Genomic DNA, 17,988 nt, shown 5'->3' on the forward strand with positions numbered 1-17,988 from the left:
ACAAAGGTACCTGTGAAGAAGCTGGTGAGAGATGTGAGAGCAACCTGCAGAGAATGACATCACAGCAGATTCTCCTGCTTTTCTCAGGATAATGGAGAAATATATACATGAAGGTTTTTCTGGCACTGACATGTCAGAGCCAATACAAGAAAGAGGAGGTACCAGTGGAGCATGGACATGACCAGCAAATGGTGAATGCTAGCAAAGCTCTTCCAATGTCTTTCAGTGGCTCTTGGGACTCTGGTGCTTTTGTGACTCTAAGGATTGTCGTTTTTTACCATCTCCTTTGAGGCAGAAACACTCCTACTTCAAATAGTGTCAAAGTCAATTCATGGCTCTCTCCAGCATCTGCAGGATGGAGAAAGATTGAAAGATTTGTGAATTCTTTGATGAAGTGCAGTGATGGCATGCTTACTCGTTGGAAGAAGAAGGAAAAGAAAAAGAAAAAAAAAAAAAAAAGAAGAAAAAAGGAAGAAAAGAAAGAAAAAGGTCTTTTCTTCATCAAAAATTGCTATTCAAAATGTTGTGGCTAAGGCTAATGAACATAGAATTATGCAGGAAACTTTCTCTCATTCTTATTAGAAAGCACATTCTGATGTTCCTGAGACAAGCAATACTTCTTAATGACCTTATTCATTAAGCCTCCTTTGAAGCATATTTGTAGTTCCTTCACTAACCTTTAATCACCAAAGAACAAAGAACATAAATGTAACACAATAATATCAGTGGCTGAAACCAGAGTCTAAACTGTTATTTCAGAAGGAAGATGGGGCTGTTTGTTTGTACTCAGTTTACTGAAGGGGGTGGGAGATAGCTCTGCATTATACTACAGAGAAGTCTGGAAGAGAGCTGTCTTTTAATTTTTGTATTCTATCTGCTGTGCTTTAATTGAGTGGGCTCTGATGAAGGGGGCAGGGGTTATATCACTTCCCTAGGAGCCACTGGACCTAAGGCAAGTTTGGAGGCTTCAGAAAGCAGCAGAACTAAGCAGCTACATATCAGAGGTGAAAGAAACGAGGAAGTGGCCCTAAGGTCACTATGGGACTGACTACATGAAGTCCTTCAAATCCAGAAAGTCACAGGTGTAAGAAGAGAACACTGTTTACAAAGAAATATCTAACAAGTGAGGAAGTTAGATTTAAACTGGTTTATTTATTCGGCCTCAGTGCTTCCTTTGCTCACAAGTCTATCTTTCCCTGGATTTGTTATCTTACATTTTAAATAAACCTAAATTTTACAGTTTGAGAGATTTTGGTTAGCTTTTGGCATGTCTACCACATGGAAAAGGTGAAGTAACTCACACCAACTCAGCCTTGGTTGTGGTCTCATCCTGATGCCAAGGGCAGGGGAATCCCACACCAATCCAAACCTAAACTCTCAGAGCTTCTGTGGTTGGTGACTGCAGAGAATTACAAGGTTAGTTTTCATTCTTTCTGCAGTTGGGCAATGGGTCAACAGTCATTGGGCTAGGTCAGGCTGACAGTGTCAGCCTCATAGTGCACATCCTGGATACATGGCAGGCTCCAGGGTGCTTCACTCTGACCATTATCAAGAAGAAACTGGGACTCAGAACTTAGTAGATGAGGGAAAGGTGGAGGATGCTTTTTATATGGCTTTTAGTAAAGCATTTGACACTGTGTCCCACAGTATTCTCCTGGATAAATTGTCTGCTCATGGCTTGGACAGGTGTACAGTTCACTGGGTGAAGAACTGTCTGAGTAACTGGGCTCAGAGAGTCTTAGTGAATGGAGTTCAATCCAGCTGGCACCCAGTCACCAGTGGCATTCCCCAAGGCTAAGCCTTAGGGACAGTTTTGTATATAATTTTTATCAGTGATCCGAGTGAGGGGATTGAGTGCACCCTCAGTAAGTTTGCAGACAATACCAAGTTTGGCAGGAGTGTTGATCTGTTTGAGGGCAGGAAGACTCTGCAGAGGGATCTGGAAAGGGTAGATAAATGGGCAGTGTCCAATTGAATGGCATTCAACAAGGCTAAGTGCCAGGTCCTGAACTTGGGTCAGAGCAACCCCATACAGCAGTGTAGGCTTTGGGAAGAGTGGCTGGAAAGTTGCCCAACAGTAAAGGACCTGGAGGTGCTGGTCTGAACATGAACGAGCAGAGTGCTCGGGTGGCCAAGAAGGCATATGGTATCTTGGCCTGCATCAGAAATAGTGTGGCCAGCAGGACTAGAGAAGTAATTGTCCCCTTGTACACCGCATTGGTGAGACTGCACCTCAAATACTGTGTTCACTTTTGGGCCCCTCACAACAAGAGGCATATGGAGTTGCTAGAGAGTGTGCAGAGGAGAGCAATGAAGCTGGTGAAAGCATTGGAAAACAAGAGCTTTGAGGAGTGGCTGAGGGAACTGGGGTTGTTTAGTCTGGAGAAAAGGGGAAACCCCACTGCTCTTTACAATTGCCTAAAAGGAGATTGTAGCAAGGTGGGTGGTGGTCTCTTTTCTCAGGTGACATAACATGAGGAAATGGCCTCAAGTGCACAAGGGGAGGTTTAGATTGGGCATTAGGAATAATTTCTTATGATTCTATGACTAAAGAGGTATTCTTCAGGGTTTGTCCTATATTCATAGACCTATATCCAAGTGTGCTTCAAGAAAAATCTCTTCATCTATATTGCCTCTGATGAAGGGCAAAGTGAACCCAGGGTAGTCACAATACAAAAAGTGGCCCTTTTGAAAAGGAAAGCATGTTCTTGACTGAAAGTACTACACTCATGACTTGGCCAAAATTATGAGGAGGGAGAGATGACACTCAAAGCACAAAACCAAAGCATATCACATTCTGGACAGTAGCTATGTAGACATGCAAAGCAGTACAATTCGATTTAGAGAAAGGACAAAGACATCTTCCTGCTTACCAGTGTGGTAGCTGGCAGTCAGATGCAGAGCTGAAGTCTACCACAAAGACCCATTCCAGGGATCTCCTTTGTCAGAAGGACCATTCTTTGCAGCCCTGTCTGTAGCATCCTATTTACAGCTGAGCCAACAAAAGACAGTGTTTGTTTGGCTTAGGATAGCCTTCACACAAATGCACAGCAGCTTTAAAATTAAAATACCCTTTTCTTGCACCAAATTGTCCTATTCTTGCAACAGTAATATTCCCTACAGTCTGTGCTAAGACCATACACTATTTACATTGCAGTCACATACTATTATAATATTCCACTGAAAATCTCTAAAACAATCTGAAAAATCACATTAAAAAATTACATCAGGAAATTCTAGATTTCCCAATCACCATGTCATGGGGGAGAAAGAGACAAGAACCTCTTTAAAGGTTCTTTTAATCTGGCAAGTCTAAACTACAGGAGATGCACAGCAGAGTGGTCTTTAGTGGATTAACCAGGTTATTCTGCTCATTTACTGAATGGGGCAATATTCCTCCAACCTCACTTCTCTGGTTGGTATGAGTTGTCTCTTCCACTTTTGTCTGTGATGCCACTGACATAAAAGCATGATTTCTGTGCAATTCCCCTCCATGCATGGTTTGATTTTAGATAACCTGAATGATCCCTTCATGGAAGAATCAACAAACATAAATGGCTGAGTGCATGTTGAAGAGAAAATATGTGTGTATACATGCATATGCATAGACACATATACACACATTAACTTTCTGAAAAGTTTCCTTGTTATTATGACATCTGGGACAAAACATGAAGATCAAACAACCAGAAAAATAATACATGTTTAAAAAAATATACACATTTTTTTCAACTGTGCAGGAATCCTCTGAGAGAATACAGTGCATTTAGAGATCAGTTGAGATGGACTAAGTATAGTTTTAAAGAAAAACATGGAGTTTGCTGGGAAAAAAAAAAAAAAAAAAAAAAGTAGTTTCTCTACACTATACCTCAATACACTCTATTCTTTTTTGTTAAATAAAATACAAACAGTTTTTTGTAAGGGAGATGAATTCAGAAGACTGGTGAGTAGAAAGGAGTGTATTGACCAATTCAACCCTCTGCTTAGCAACTACCAAACTTTAGTCAACTTTTAGAACATACTTATAGTAAGATTCCTCAGCATTCTTGAACAACAGACAGAACTGCAGCAAGTTCCTGCTTATCAGGCCAGAGCATCTGGTGAAGTGGCATCTGGTGAAGTGGAAGTCCAGACTGAGGACTGCGGGGTGCTCTGGAATCTGGAGGCCCCCCTGGGCCTTGAGGGAAGAGTGGGCTGTCGTGGGTGCAGGTGTGCCCTGCTCAAGGAACTGCTTGAGCAGATGGCTGGGCTGCAGCAAGAGATTGGCAGCCTGAGGGGCTCCTGGGAGTCTCTGAAGGAGACAGCTGGGTGTCAGCCTACTCCTACTGAGGCCCAGCAGCCCCCTCCTAAGTCCCTGCAAGAGGTAGTAGCTGATCCAGCTGCTCACCTGCAGGACAGAGGGCTTGACCGCCCACGAGAGGAAAATGGATAGATCCTTATCTCTGCTCAAAACAGAAGGAGATGTCTGCCCCCAACACCCACGGTGCCACCAACATCCACAGTGTCCCTGGGTAATAGATTCGAGGCTATCGGGCAGGAAAAGGATGAGGGTGTGGGTGATAACTTTTACGGGCGTATGGGAAAAAAAAAAAAAGGGTTTGGTGGGCCATTTTAAATTGGCTATTGGTAAATCTGCACCATGATGCTGGCAGCTCCTAGTTATAGATGTTTTCTTGGCTTTGATATATTGATGAGGCCGAGTGCTGCAAACTGTTTTAAGACCTTTTACTCTCAGGCTACCCACGTTAAACGGAAACACTATTTTCAGCAAGGTATGCTTTCAGGTAAATCCAACATCACTTTTGCTCATGCTGCCCTTCTGGGGAGCTGTTGATTTCACTCATTCCCCAGAACCAATAGAATGGGCAATAGCTTTTTAACCATCCACCTATAGGCAGGAGGTCCTGCTGTATGGTGATCTAACAGAAGAACAGAAACATGTTGCATGGGCAATTGACAGATTGGCCGCATACAATACTGTGGGTGGCAAGCGGTAAACTATAATCCAAAATGGAAATAAACATTGTTAGATACCAGTGAGGCCAATCTAGGCTGTAGGACAAACAGTATATGGTCCTTTTAACATTCGGTTGTACAGAAGGGCGTGTATGTGCATATACCAACAACCAGGTTGTTTGCAAAGGGTTACTGACATGGATGGCGCACTGGGTCACACAGGAGTTTATCAGCCTTGTAAAACCTCTGTGGGGTAAAGAACTGTGACAGGAAATATACTGCATTAGTTTGCAAAAACCAATCTGGATGTGGTATGTGGATGTGCCTACAAAGTGTAATGCCTCTGGAACTGTCCACAACACTGCAGTAGATTGAATAACTAAAGAAGATACTATGACAAAGGCTACTCAAATATACACAGCTTCAGGGCAGTGATGAGCAACTGCAGCCAAAGCATGGGCTGCCAAGTAGAGAACAAGCGTCATTACAAGCTTTGCAAGCATTCTGTTTGAGTTGCCTTACCTGTTCCTGATTTAATCTTGTCCTTCTGCTAAAGGCTCAATTAAATTACGCTATGCTAGTGAAATATGGCAAGTCAATGATATGGGGCTCCTGCCAGCCTGGCAGGGCAAACACTACGTATTCGTAGCCGTGGACATCCATTCAGGACTGCTGTTTGCCTATTCCACTGTGCATTATAGTCAGCATAGTATGCTTATACTGTTGACTGAACTAACCACTCAATATCAGGAGCTGAAATAAAGTAGCCAAGGCTACATTACCAGTACCACAGTGCAAGACTGTGTGAGAGGTTTATGAACTGAGTAGCTATACCACATTGCCTGTGACCTGCAGACCAATGGGTTAAGAGTGGTACAATGGATTATTAAATATTATTTGTGAAAATTACCCCCCTCTCATACCTGTCAGGCTGGAGGACATGTTTAGCCAAGCAGAGAAATTTCTTGAAAGATGTGTTGTAGGTATGAGGAAATCCATACCAAAGTCTAGTTGGCACAGCAATGTCGATATTATAACTGCACAAATTCTCCCTATTGCTAGACTTCATCCTTGGGCATAATTACCTATTAGGCCTACCCCCAGCACTAGCTCTTAGACTGTGTTTGAGTCTCCTTGAAAGTGGATCTGCAAACCCAGTCCCTATCTTGCTGAACAGATGCCAGGAAACTCAGTACTATAATAAACAATAATGCAGACCCCAATATTTTGTCATGTTCTTAATGTGCCTATTTATTTTATTTTATTTTCATAGAATCATAGAATGGCTCGGTACAGACAGCAATTTCAGCTTGGGAAGTCACACAAACTGTGGTGCCCAACACTAGCAGACTAATAGTGCAACTGCCCCATGCTTCTCTCAGCAGTTATTTTAAGACCCTGTCCTTGCCACAATAAGGCAGGCCCCTGCATAACATCCACTCCCTTTTCTTGTAAATGTATATACCTGATAACTGCTATCTGAAAGTAACCACTGCAGTTCACAGAGTCAATCAGGTGCTGAAGAGGGAACTTCTTGATGTAGCAAGAAATCAGCCTGGTAAATGCTCCGTGTGGACTAAAAATGTTGCCCCTGAAAAGGATGAGATGAGGTTTCACCCTTCTGACAGACGACTTGAGTTTCCCAGCTGCTCTCACTGGAGCTCTCCAGGCCAAAAAGACAGGGGAGCATCACATAGATCATGTATCTAAAGATGCTTGCACTCCAGAAGAGATGAGCAGTCTCTGGTAATTCCACTGCTGCTCAGCCAGCCTTCTCTTTTACTTTACCTCCCCTGCAAATAAGCCTGAAATGGAGGGGAAATTATGTTCTTTGGAGAACATTTTTCCCCTTATTAGCCTTCAGCAAGACACATTCTGTACATCTAGATGTCTGCACTGCCAACCACCTTGTGGTTTATGCTTCTTTTTCCCCTAACCTTTGTCTCGTGGGCAGTATATAAGTGGGCTGTACTTGAGTGAAGCTACCTCAGTAGATGAAGAAATTACTTTTTTTTTTCCTGTGACATTGACACCACAGATATTTTGGCTGCAGATACCTTAGTGTTGAATTTCTTCGAGGGTCAAATGTAAATAGAATATAATCCCTTTCTCTTTCTTCTACAAAAACAAAAAGGACCAGTGATACTGAGCAGTCTGCTACATATTTATCTTGCCTGCTGCTCAAAGTATAACCTCACCAGCATCTAACCTAAATCCAGTTCTCTTTTATCTGGATGATAATCACTATTCCAGTACCAGGACCCTTTCTCCATACAGTGGAAAACAAACTGGCAAAAACAAGGCCCTTTATCCCAGTGTCCTGGTGTTGTCCCCAAGCAAGAGAACTGGAAATGCTTCTTGGCTACACAACAGGCATAATCAGAGGAGAAATAGTGCAAGGCTCTCTGGAACATTTCTTCAGCAGAGGGTTCTCCCTCTCCAAAAATCTCTGTGAAGTGACTCCTGCACCCCTTGAGGGAGATGTAGACTAACTGGAGCTTCAGTTGGGAATCACAGCCAACCAGAAGGGAATTCTTTATCAGCAGTGAGTTGGCCTCACCAGCAGCTTGGGACATCTCCAGAAGTTTCTCATCGGCTGATTTGACTTTGTAGTTGTAGACACAATTAATAAAAACAGAAAAGCTACACAGAGTTGCAAAGATCATAATACAGCCCAGGAAAATTGCATAAGGATCACCAGAGTACGGGTCAAGCCCAACAAATAAGGAGACACCAACAATCAAAAATAAGATTCCTAATAGGCAAACCAGTATCCCGGAGACAACACTGATTGAGGTACAAGGTGATACCCTAGAAGATACCTCATTAATCATCCGGATGGCCTTTCTGTAGACCTCAGTATCTTCACAGACTATACTCAGCTGGTCAGGCAGTGCCTCACTGAATGTGCCTCCTCTCCATTTTGGAATGACCTGGTCATCCACTGCAGGTAAAGCCACGAGGGACTTCCCATTGTAGAGGGATGGAGGGGTATAAGGAACCATGGTGGCATTCCTCATCTTGTAATTGGGAGTGCAGATGACCTTGATAACTTTATCTAAAAAATGGACATCATTGGTGTCAAGATAAGTCAAATGGGTGAGGTGCAGTGGCACAAAACAGGGCATTAACATGATGGGGATCACTGGCTTCCTTCCCAAACAGTCTTGGAAGACAGACATATTGGCTTCCAGAAGACACCACCTGCTCTGGACAAAGTCAGGGCTGAGAACTAAGACTATTTTCTGGCTTCCTTGAATGGATTCAACCATGTTTTCAATTATGGTTTTACCTGGTATAAAGTCTCTCTCATGATAACATGCCTTCAGATTAGGAATCATAGTCTCTAAACTCTGGATAAAGTTCCTTGACCAGGCTGAATCAGTGTTGCTATAACTGACAAAGATGTGGTGAGTCTCATGGGCTGCCAGTGCAGGTATCTCAGGAAGCACCAGTGGTCCTTGAAGAGCCGACATTCCTGCTCTTGTAGATAATGCAGAACTGGTCTCTTTAATACATACATCAGAAATGGGTTTAATTTCCTCTTTGAAATCCATCATTCTTTTCTGTGAAAGCAAAACATGAAATCACACATGATTAAATTATTCAGCATAAAAATACACAGAAATACAAGTCAGAAATACAATGTAAACTGTTCTGTCTGCCAAAGGCATACTATCTTGCCTGTCCATGCTCCTCTTCTTGAGCTACACCACACACTTGTAGTGCAGTGCAGGAACAGTGATATTGGTGACAGGCTCTCAGTTCAGGAACTGGGGTATCAAGCATCTGGCTCAGTCCCTGGCTTCAACTCAGATCAATACTCTAAACTTCAGTCATACTCAAGCACTGACTCATGATCTGATTTAACTCAGTGGTATTATTTCTGGGAGCAAATGTGTTTCATCTAGCTAGAATTTGAATTAATTTGTTATAGTAATGATAAGTAACCATATACTTCATTCAAGCCTTTGCAACAGCAAAATTCCTTAGTAATTAGCTAATATCTACTTTGTATTTAATAGTATTAAATAGTATTTAGTATTAAATATTATAATATATAAATATATAATATAAAACATTTATATATTATAATAATATTTAGTATATTAAATATAATAGTATTAAATGGTATTATCTACTTGGGATTTAATATTAGGAATGTACAGAATATTATCTGCTTTTGTTATTATCAACATGGAAAGGCATAAAGCAGAGCAAGTGCCCTAAACGCAGCAACCCTCTGCAAATAACTCTCTGCAGACCACAAGAAAGTCCTGTGGACCATAACTGAACTTTTTCAGACAGGAACCTTCTCAGACAGCTACTCCCTCACTTTAGCTGAGCTATGCAAAATAAGGAGGAATCAAACAGTTTGCCTTGGAGCTCTTTATAAAAACTAGATGTGATTGCTATGGAGAAATTATTCTTTGCGTGAAAAATCTCTCCATTCTATCTGAAAACTCTCTCCATTCACACTGGAGAAGCTGTGGGGAGAACACACTGACCTTTCCAAAACAACAGTGCAAGTTGCCCATTCCCCATGGACAACAGGGATGTAGCAAGCCTCAGGTACTGCTGCTCTGTATTGCTACTTGCATCACCCAATACCTCATTAGGCTTGGAAAATATTACTTTTCACAAAGATCTGGAATGTAATATTTCAAGCAAGTTCACCTTATGATAGCCAAAAAGAAATAAGGGTTGCCAAAACTGTAAATAACCAGCTGTGGCCTTCTAATGACAAATCTACTCATCTCTTGCAGAGCTAGAAGTCCAGCACCAAAATAAGACACAACAGCGTGCTGAGAACTTTATGAGCAGTGCATGGTGTTCTTGAATGTTGCCAGTCTCCTCGTTCTCAACTTTGCCGTCTGCTTGCATGCTAAACTCTCTTCTTTTCTTGTCCTCTTCCTCCTCCTCCACATCAAAAAGGAACTCCTTCTGCTGAGCTTGCTAGAGGATGTGAAACCAAAACTGAACAGAGACACTAATGCCAGTGGAGAGAACAGGAGCCTGAGCAAGAGCCATCTTTGTTTTCAGGGTCTTGCAGTCTCTGCTTGGGAGCATTTTACACTCTCCCTGAGTCACAAAGAATTAATTGCCTGTGTTTCCTCAGCCTCTCTACAGGGGACAGAAGGCACTGCTTTCTCTTCTGTTTCCCTTCCACCCCATGCATCTGCCACAAGAGCTATATTTCAGGAAGGGGTAGCTCCTGTTCTGGGCACATGAAACAGTGCAAGAGGTCAGTTACACTCTCTACAGCCTCTGCTGAGCATCTTGTTGGGGGGGGGGGGGGGGCCCCCGCGGAGCAAACATTAATAATTGAGACATTCAGGAAGAAAATAAACTCTGCATGGTGCACAGCAGCTGCCTGAGGAGACTCCTTATTCAGTTTCTTAACCTCACCATGGTAGCCTGCCCGAACACTTCACTGAAATGCACCCCTGCTCTTGAGTGTGATCACAAGCAGCAGCCAAGCCCCTGGAGCGAGCTTCCTGTTCCTGGTCATCCCCCAGAGAAGTGGGGGTTTCTCCCTGTATATCTCCCTTCACAGCCCATCATCTGAAAGCAAGCTGCACTACACAGAGGACAGAAGCACTTACTCACTGGCTGGGATGAGGCAAGACACGAGGGCTTCTCAAAAGCTCCCAGAGCCAGTAGCGTCACTGACAGCTGCCAGGAGGAAAAGAGTCAATGTGCACCCTTCCCACTTGCCCAGGGGTCGATGGTTTCAGTTAAACTCACTCCTCTGTGGCAAAGGAGGTGCCTTAGGCTCTGGAAGAGGGGAGGGAACTTGGCAAGAAAACAAACATCTGATATCTTCCTGGTTTATAATGCTTAGGCCCTGCCCACCAGGACCTCCTCTTGCCCAGCCTTCTGAAAGCACCACTGCAACATTGCTGAGGATAACCAGGGCTTCTCCACACCAGACATATGGGATAGCGGCCCTGAGCACAGGCAGAGTGTACTGGGACCTCCTGTCCTTCTCCTCCTCAGGTCAAGGCACTTTCCTGGTCCTGCCCAATGTGCCATGTCCTCTTGGGGTTAACGTGGAAAGAAACATAAGGAAAATGGACAACTAGCAAGAGGGAGCATCCACAAAGGAAGGGGATATGGATTCAAGGGCTTGACTGTGGATGGCAGGAGCGTGAGCACAGCAAAAGGTGCCCATGTATCTGAGCCCTGAGCAGGTAGGGAAGCATAAGGAGGCCTTACAGTGGCAAACCTGCTTCTTCTGGTAGAATGGAGGCCATTCATATTTTATTAGTGGAGTCTGGGCAGGGGGAAAGGTCTGTTCGGATGACTACACCAAATGCAATGTCATAAAGCAGAAAAAGATCCGTTTCCCAAGATAAAAAGAATCACATTGTAGTGGAGTCAGACCTTTAGGCAAATACTCTAGGTCAGATCAGATCACGGTTACTTTGTATTTATTTTTTTTTTGTGTGTGCAAAGAGTGAGGCTATCTACCTGGTCAAACCTTCCTCTGAATGCATATGTTTGCTGAGAGGACCCTGAGAACTTTGGCTCAGACATATGCTGAGCCCTTGTTCTGACAGTAGATTTACCAGGGCAGGCTCATTCCTTGCAGTGCTTCCTTTGATTATGCAGAATGTCTTCCACATTTCTGACATGTATCCTGCTATGCCCTCTAACCTTTATCTTAGCTCTGAAAGATTTTGAGGTATCACAGACACTTCTTTCTAGCTTTGTATCAGTAAGTTCTAACATATGTGTGAGCTGACACCTGTAGCTGATACCAGAGCTAAGAAAACTCCTGCAGTACAACCCGTACTATTAACAAGGGTAATGGTTGGTAATGGATGGTAATGCTTCTTCCTAATAAAACATGCCAGACTTCCTTATCACTTGTTTTTTATTCTGCTTGGGTCTTTCTAAGCAGCCTGCCTCTTTGTGCATGGTAAGCAGAAGTTTTTAAGCATGCTGTGAACTTCATGCATATGCTATACAGTGAAAATATTTTCTGCTAGGAACTACAGCGTTCATTTGAAACTGCCCTGGCACTGGTAGAATGCAAGGATAAAATGTCAGGCTAGCTGAAAAGAACCACTGTTACAACCACTATGTAGTTATGATATGTTCTGGTTTTTGGCCAGTCAATGTCCATCCCTCAAGTCTTCAAAATTGTACCCTAAGAAGAATGGCACTGGAGAAGTCATCCATCTGCCAGGCCAGCTTTGATTAGCAACATTTGCTTGTATTTATGCATTTTGGTCAAAAATAAAAATACAAGCTGATAGACATTGTTTTTTCTTACTCCAAACTTGCACACTCTAAAATTGATGTTTAGAAGTACTTGTATCATGATTTCATTGATCTGTGCATAGAGGAAATATTAAAGCACTCTAAATTGCACAGCAAATAGGATGAGGTTGGTGAGTATTTAGAGTTCCCTTCAAGGACTGCAACCCACCCAAAGAAGCAGCGTGAGATGTGCTTTTGCTGTGAATCTGTTTATGGTTGCATTTGTCAACTCTGTTTTCCTCTAACCTCTCTTTCGTAGTTACCTTCCCTTCCACTACACAGCAGAGGAGTCATATGGAGGAATACCTCCCTCCATGCTTTCTTATCCTGAACATAACACTATTTTGATGTCAGCAACATCAAAATGAGAAGTGGATCTCTGATCATGGGATCAGCCAACAGTTGTGTGAGAGAACAAAGTATGGTAATTTTCTGACCAGGCAAGTCAAGAGTTGCTGGCCATCAGTGGTCATCCTAACAGATCCATTAAATAAACGTGTATGTGTTGGCCAAAAGCTTCTGTACAGAGCACAAAGCCATTTCCTGCTATGGTAGTTTCACAACAGTAGGTAGATAAGCTCCACCCCACCACACTTACACTCCCCTTCCTTAGAAGGACGGGGTAAGAAAATACAATTAAAACAAAGTTTGTGAGTTGAGATAAGGACAGGGAGATCTCTCACTAATAACAGTCACAGGCAAAACAGACTTAATGTGAGGCAGATTAATGTAATTTGTTGCCCATTGATAGCAGACTAAAGCAGTGAAAACTGAAAACAAACTAAAAACAAACTAAAAGCACCTTCTCCCCTATCCACCCTATTCTACTACATCCTCCCCCTGAGCAGCACAGAAATTAATATGTCTGTAAGTTCCTGCTGGCTTGATCAAGTTAGCCTCCCATCAGGAGAAAGGTTGTTGTGGGACCGTGACAAAAGTAGCCCGTTTCAGTTCCCTTACCCTATTATGTCTGTGTGGGAGCATTACTAGTCAATGTCTGCTGGCTGTGAGAGTGCCTTCAGAAACCAAAGGGTGCAGCAGGTAGTGTTCTGCTTGGTGTCCTCCTCTAGTTCCTTATTTTTAACCCTAAGGTCTTTGCTCGCAGTTTATTTTCATTCTTTTTCTTCTGCAATCAATTGTTTTCTCTGCATGCTGTTTTTATTCTTGTTCAAACCCCTTTTTTGAGGCCGGATGCAAAAAGCACTTATTCTTGGTATGGATGAAAAACTGACTCCTATGAATGGAAATAAGCAATAACAATCGTGACCAAGAAATGAAGAAAGACTGGACCGCACTTTCTGCAATTCAACAGCTGGGATATGGCAATTGCTACAGTTGCAAGGGTATGCACTCCTGCTCCTAGACAGAGCTCGCTTACAGGTATGTATCATCCTCCCTGCATGAGCAGAAACAGAAGCAGAAGAGCTAACACCACCACCACAACCCTCACTACAGCCACAGCAACTACCACAACCCATGCCTCCAACACCATCTGCACCTGCATGCTGACCTCCACACAACTCCATACAGCAAGAGCTACAGACCACAACTACACACTGCCACCTTGGCCCATGTCACTGTGGTGGTTTACCCAGCTGAGCTCCACCACAACCACTCTCTCACTCCCCCTCCTCAAAGGGAAAGGAGGAGGAAATAGGATGAAAAGGGCTCAAGGGTTGAGATAAGGACTGGGAGATCACTCAACAACTATCGTCATGAGTAAAACAGACTCAGTGTAGGGAGGTTAATGTAATTTATTACGTATTACTAAAAAGCTAGAGCAGTGAGAAACTAAAAGCAAACTAAAACCACCTCCCCCCATCCCCCCCATCCACCCTCATCTGCCTCCTCCCCCAGAGGGGGCTGTGGTCAGTCCATAATGCTTCACTTCATCTCCCCCACACCTTCTCAATCACTCTCTGCCCCTGCTCCATGTGGGGTCCTGCCTGCGGGATGCCGTCCTTCCCAGACTGAGCCTGCTTCCCACAGTCAGCAGCTCTTCAAGCACTGCTCCCACACGGCTCTGTACCACGGGGTCCATCCCCCAGGAGCAAACTGCTCCAGCATGGGGTCCCCCACGGGCGGCAGCTCCCCCCAGACCCCCTGCTCCTGCGTGGGCTCCTCTCCACAGGCTGCATCTCTGGCCCGGGGCCTGCTCCTGCGGGGGCTCTCCATGGGCCACAGCATCCTCCAGGCCACATCCACCTGCTCAACCGGGGGCTCCTCCACGGGCTGCAGCGTGGAGATCTGCTCCGTGTGGGACCCATGGGCTGCAGGGGGACAGCCTGCTCCACCAGGGGCCTCTCTGCAGGCCGCAGGGGAACTGCTGCTACGTGCCTGGAGCACCTCCTGCCCTCCTGCTGCACTGACCTTGGGGGCTTAAGGGCTGGTTCTCACTCCTCGCTCTCCCAGCTGCTGTTGTGCAGCATTTTTTTTTCCCTTTCTTAAATACGCTCTCACAGAGGTGCAGACAACATCACTTATTGGCTCAGCTCTGGGCAGTGGTGGGTCCCTTGGGAGCCTACTGAAACTGGCTCTGATATAATGTGGGGCAGCATCTGGGCTCTTCTCACAGAGGACACCCTTGCAGCCTCCCTGCTACCGAAACCTTGTGACTTAAGCCCAGTGCAGTCACCTATGGGACCTGCTTCCTCTTTCCATCATACCCTACATAACACCCCACAAAAATTGACGCTGAAAAACAGCATGACACTGAAAGACAGAGTGGACACATACTGCTTTGCTGCCTTGCCCTTCTTTATCCCTTCCCCCTCCCTCTACTCTTTATTTTTAGTTAAGAAAACAGGAAACAAAAAACGGTATTACTCCCTCCTTGCAATGAGGAGATAATATTGTGCACAAGGCATTTGATTGGCAAACATTTTTTCCTCTCACAGATCTTACAGTGTAGTATTTGTCTCAGTTGCTTTTGTCTTGCAGACCATAGAAATGTACGTGATTCAGTTTACTATTTTGGCTACAGAGGAGATGGGGAAAGGGCTGTTATTAACCTGTTTAAGGTTTGGTGGAAAACAGTCCTTCAGACTGCATTGCACTGATATTTCTATCTTTCTGATAAGTGCCATATTTAAAGAAATCATCCATATTCCAGTGCAGTTTGCTTTTCACCTCATTCTTTGTGGATCTAAGGTGGTAGGTGAGAAAGAGATGTAAAAACAGTTTCTTACCATTTAGTTGCATTTCTTACTGGCCCTCTAACACAATATTTTGGATTGCCTAGAATACTTCAAAAATTAAGGACCCAAGAAATGCAGACAACTCAAAAATCATTTGATTTTCTTGGCTTCATTCTTGTATTAAAATCCGGGATATACTAGTTTAATATCCTAACCCAATAACTTTAAGTATCATTAGAGTGGATTTTTAAGTTGAAAGGAAGAAGTATTCAAGTTACTTGCAGACCATGAGATCACAGTCCTTTCAATAACAAAATTATTTTGAACAACTTGCTCTACCATTTCCTTTTCATGCAGATATCTATTTATTTAAATTACTCTTGTGACAGGAAGGATGATGCACACAACTGAGTCTTCTCCTTCCTTTCTCCTGCCTATAGGTTCACTATGCAGCCATGACAAATTCAGCTCTCTGCACATTGGTTCTCACCCATAAAATATGGAAAACAATCATTTCTCTCTCTGGTCTTATGGTGAACTTTTCTATTTAGACCACAGGCTCTTCCTGGCAAAATTACCTGTTGCCATTGGTATTTAATATACAGAGTCTTGTCCAGGAACTGATGTGAAAGAAACAGATATTCTGGTTTTATAGCTATACCTGGTTTCCAAACCACTGGTAGCATATTTTTCCATCTCACTCTCATTAAACACAAGTATTTTAAACAGAAACAGGTCAAGTGTTACTTTCATATGCCATGCACACTTGTTATTTTTTCCCATCTCACTTTGATTTTAAATATTTATGTAATAACCATTACTTTACATTACTTAATATATCTAATGCAGACCTAATCCGCTTATGTTGCTAAAATATTTAATATTAATTTAATATAATCTGGAGTGGAAGAAGGAAGTACTGACACAGCAAAATTTTCAGGGTACCATGGATTATTTAGGTGATTAAGAACTTGAGCTGACAGTGAAGAAATGCAGAGGCCTAAACAAGACGTGAATTGTGACATTTTATGTTAAAAAATAAAAAATACAGGAAGTTTATGCATTAGGTACTGCTAATGTAGATCTGTTGTCAAAACAGCAAACAGGCTGTACAAAGGATGTACAAAGAACATGGTAAAGAACAACATTGAACAGATCACCATGCTTATAGAAATCAACGGCACATGGGTTCCTTGTTTTCTTCAGCTTAAGGCTACATACTCATCAGATCATGAGATGGTCTGATCTCTCTACAGACTCACTACCCCATGCAGCTCTCTTACTCAGCACTTCATGTAAATCTTCCTTCCTTTGCTTTGATCCCAATGAGGACAGTACTTCTTGCTACAGTACCTTTGCTACAGCAGGCAATGTGGGGAAGAAAAGCTGTTAAACTGATAAGGGATAGGAAAATAAATCTTGACAAGCAGACAAGAGATTATTCATTCCTGTGAAAGAAGGTGCACAGCTCCACCAGCTGCAACCACGAGACAGATGAACAGGATGCTAAACAGGAAACTGAGTTGAGTAGCTCTGTCAAGCCCCTGTCAGAATGACTCACCACTTTAAAAAGCCACAGGTGAGCACTGCACACGCTTCTTTTCTCTCGTCTTTGGTCGTGAGTGGACCTCAGTAGAAGCAATGGAGGACTCTGGCTGATGGTGCAGCTGCATGGTCTCACATGCTGGCCCCTAAGAACTTCCTGGTGCAGATGCATAGCCTGCAGACATCTTGGAGAGAAACTTCTAACACAGTTATCCATACAGGGGACATGATGACACCAACCTCAACTGGCAAAATCTATGATTCACGACACTGGAACTTTTCAGTTTGTGGTTGCAAAGGCTTCAAACGGTAAGTGACTTTTCAAGGTGTTAAATGCTGTGTTTGCTCTCTGATGAATCACATTATCTATGTCTATCTATCTATTATCTATAAAGTAATTCTGAACTTTCCTGAAAGATAACATTGACAGGAAATACAGCTACTAATCATTATTGATATCCAGTCTATCAGCTTCTGTAGATAATGACAAAGAGGAAGTCTGATGTTTTGGGTCATCTGAGGTTTCTACCATAATCTCCCTGTCACACCTATTGTTATATTTGTATTTGTTTTATTAACCTTAATATTGTTAATTGCTTTAATGTAACTGTATTGCTGTAGTGTTTTCTCTTCTGTACTTCAACCCTTCCTACTAATTTCTGTCCTTTGTGTCATTTCCAGCGTTAATATTGTCAGTTCTTAAAGGCGGAGGCTATGTCTTCTACAAAATTCTAACACAAGTGCTGCAGACAAGTAAATAACAATCCTGGTGAATACTAGTCTCACCAAAAATGCAAGCACAGCTAATAACATATCTGGATTGCTTTCTCTTATGCATCCTATTCCAAAACATTCCAAAATAATGTTTTGCAAGACTGCTGAATGACTGGCCGTTTTGATGTAAAAGACCTAGCTGCAACATCCTCAGTCCTGCACTTCATAACATCCTTAGTGCTCCTCAACTCCTACTTCTTACCTTCTCCAATAAATACAACCTTATAATACTTCTGTTAAATACTGTCTAAAGTACAGCAACTGTTAAAATGTTCAAAACTACTACACGTGCCTGATGTCCCATAAG

General features: G+C 43.0%; 1 protein-coding gene across 4 annotated transcripts; it reads right to left on the reverse strand.

The window, feature by feature from the left end:
• Positions 1–113: 113 nt before the first annotated feature.
• LOC118157897 lies at positions 114–17,210 on the reverse strand. Of its 4 annotated transcripts, XM_035312449.1 has the most exons (3): positions 16,924–17,210; positions 7,779–8,522; positions 114–348 (listed from the first exon to the last, which is right to left on the reverse strand). In XM_035312449.1, the coding sequence occupies exons 1-3, from the start codon at positions 17,122–17,124 to the stop codon at positions 325–327; spliced, it is 969 nt and encodes a 322-aa protein (XP_035168340.1). In that variant the 5' UTR covers positions 17,125–17,210; the 3' UTR covers positions 114–324. The 4 variants fall into 4 exon arrangements, with proteins under 4 accessions (XP_035168340.1, XP_035168319.1, XP_035168335.1 ...); XM_035312428.1 differs by lacking the exon at positions 114–348 and having other exon boundaries at positions 6,725–8,522; XM_035312444.1 differs by lacking the exons at positions 114–348; positions 16,924–17,210 and adding an exon at positions 10,567–10,748 and having other exon boundaries at positions 6,725–8,522.
• Between the last annotated feature and the right edge of the window lie 778 nt (positions 17,211–17,988).

The sequence above is a fragment of the Oxyura jamaicensis genome, chromosome 1 (assembly GCF_011077185.1).
Source record: "Oxyura jamaicensis isolate SHBP4307 breed ruddy duck chromosome 1, BPBGC_Ojam_1.0, whole genome shotgun sequence".
NCBI classification, from domain to species: Eukaryota; Metazoa; Chordata; class Aves; order Anseriformes; family Anatidae; genus Oxyura; species Oxyura jamaicensis.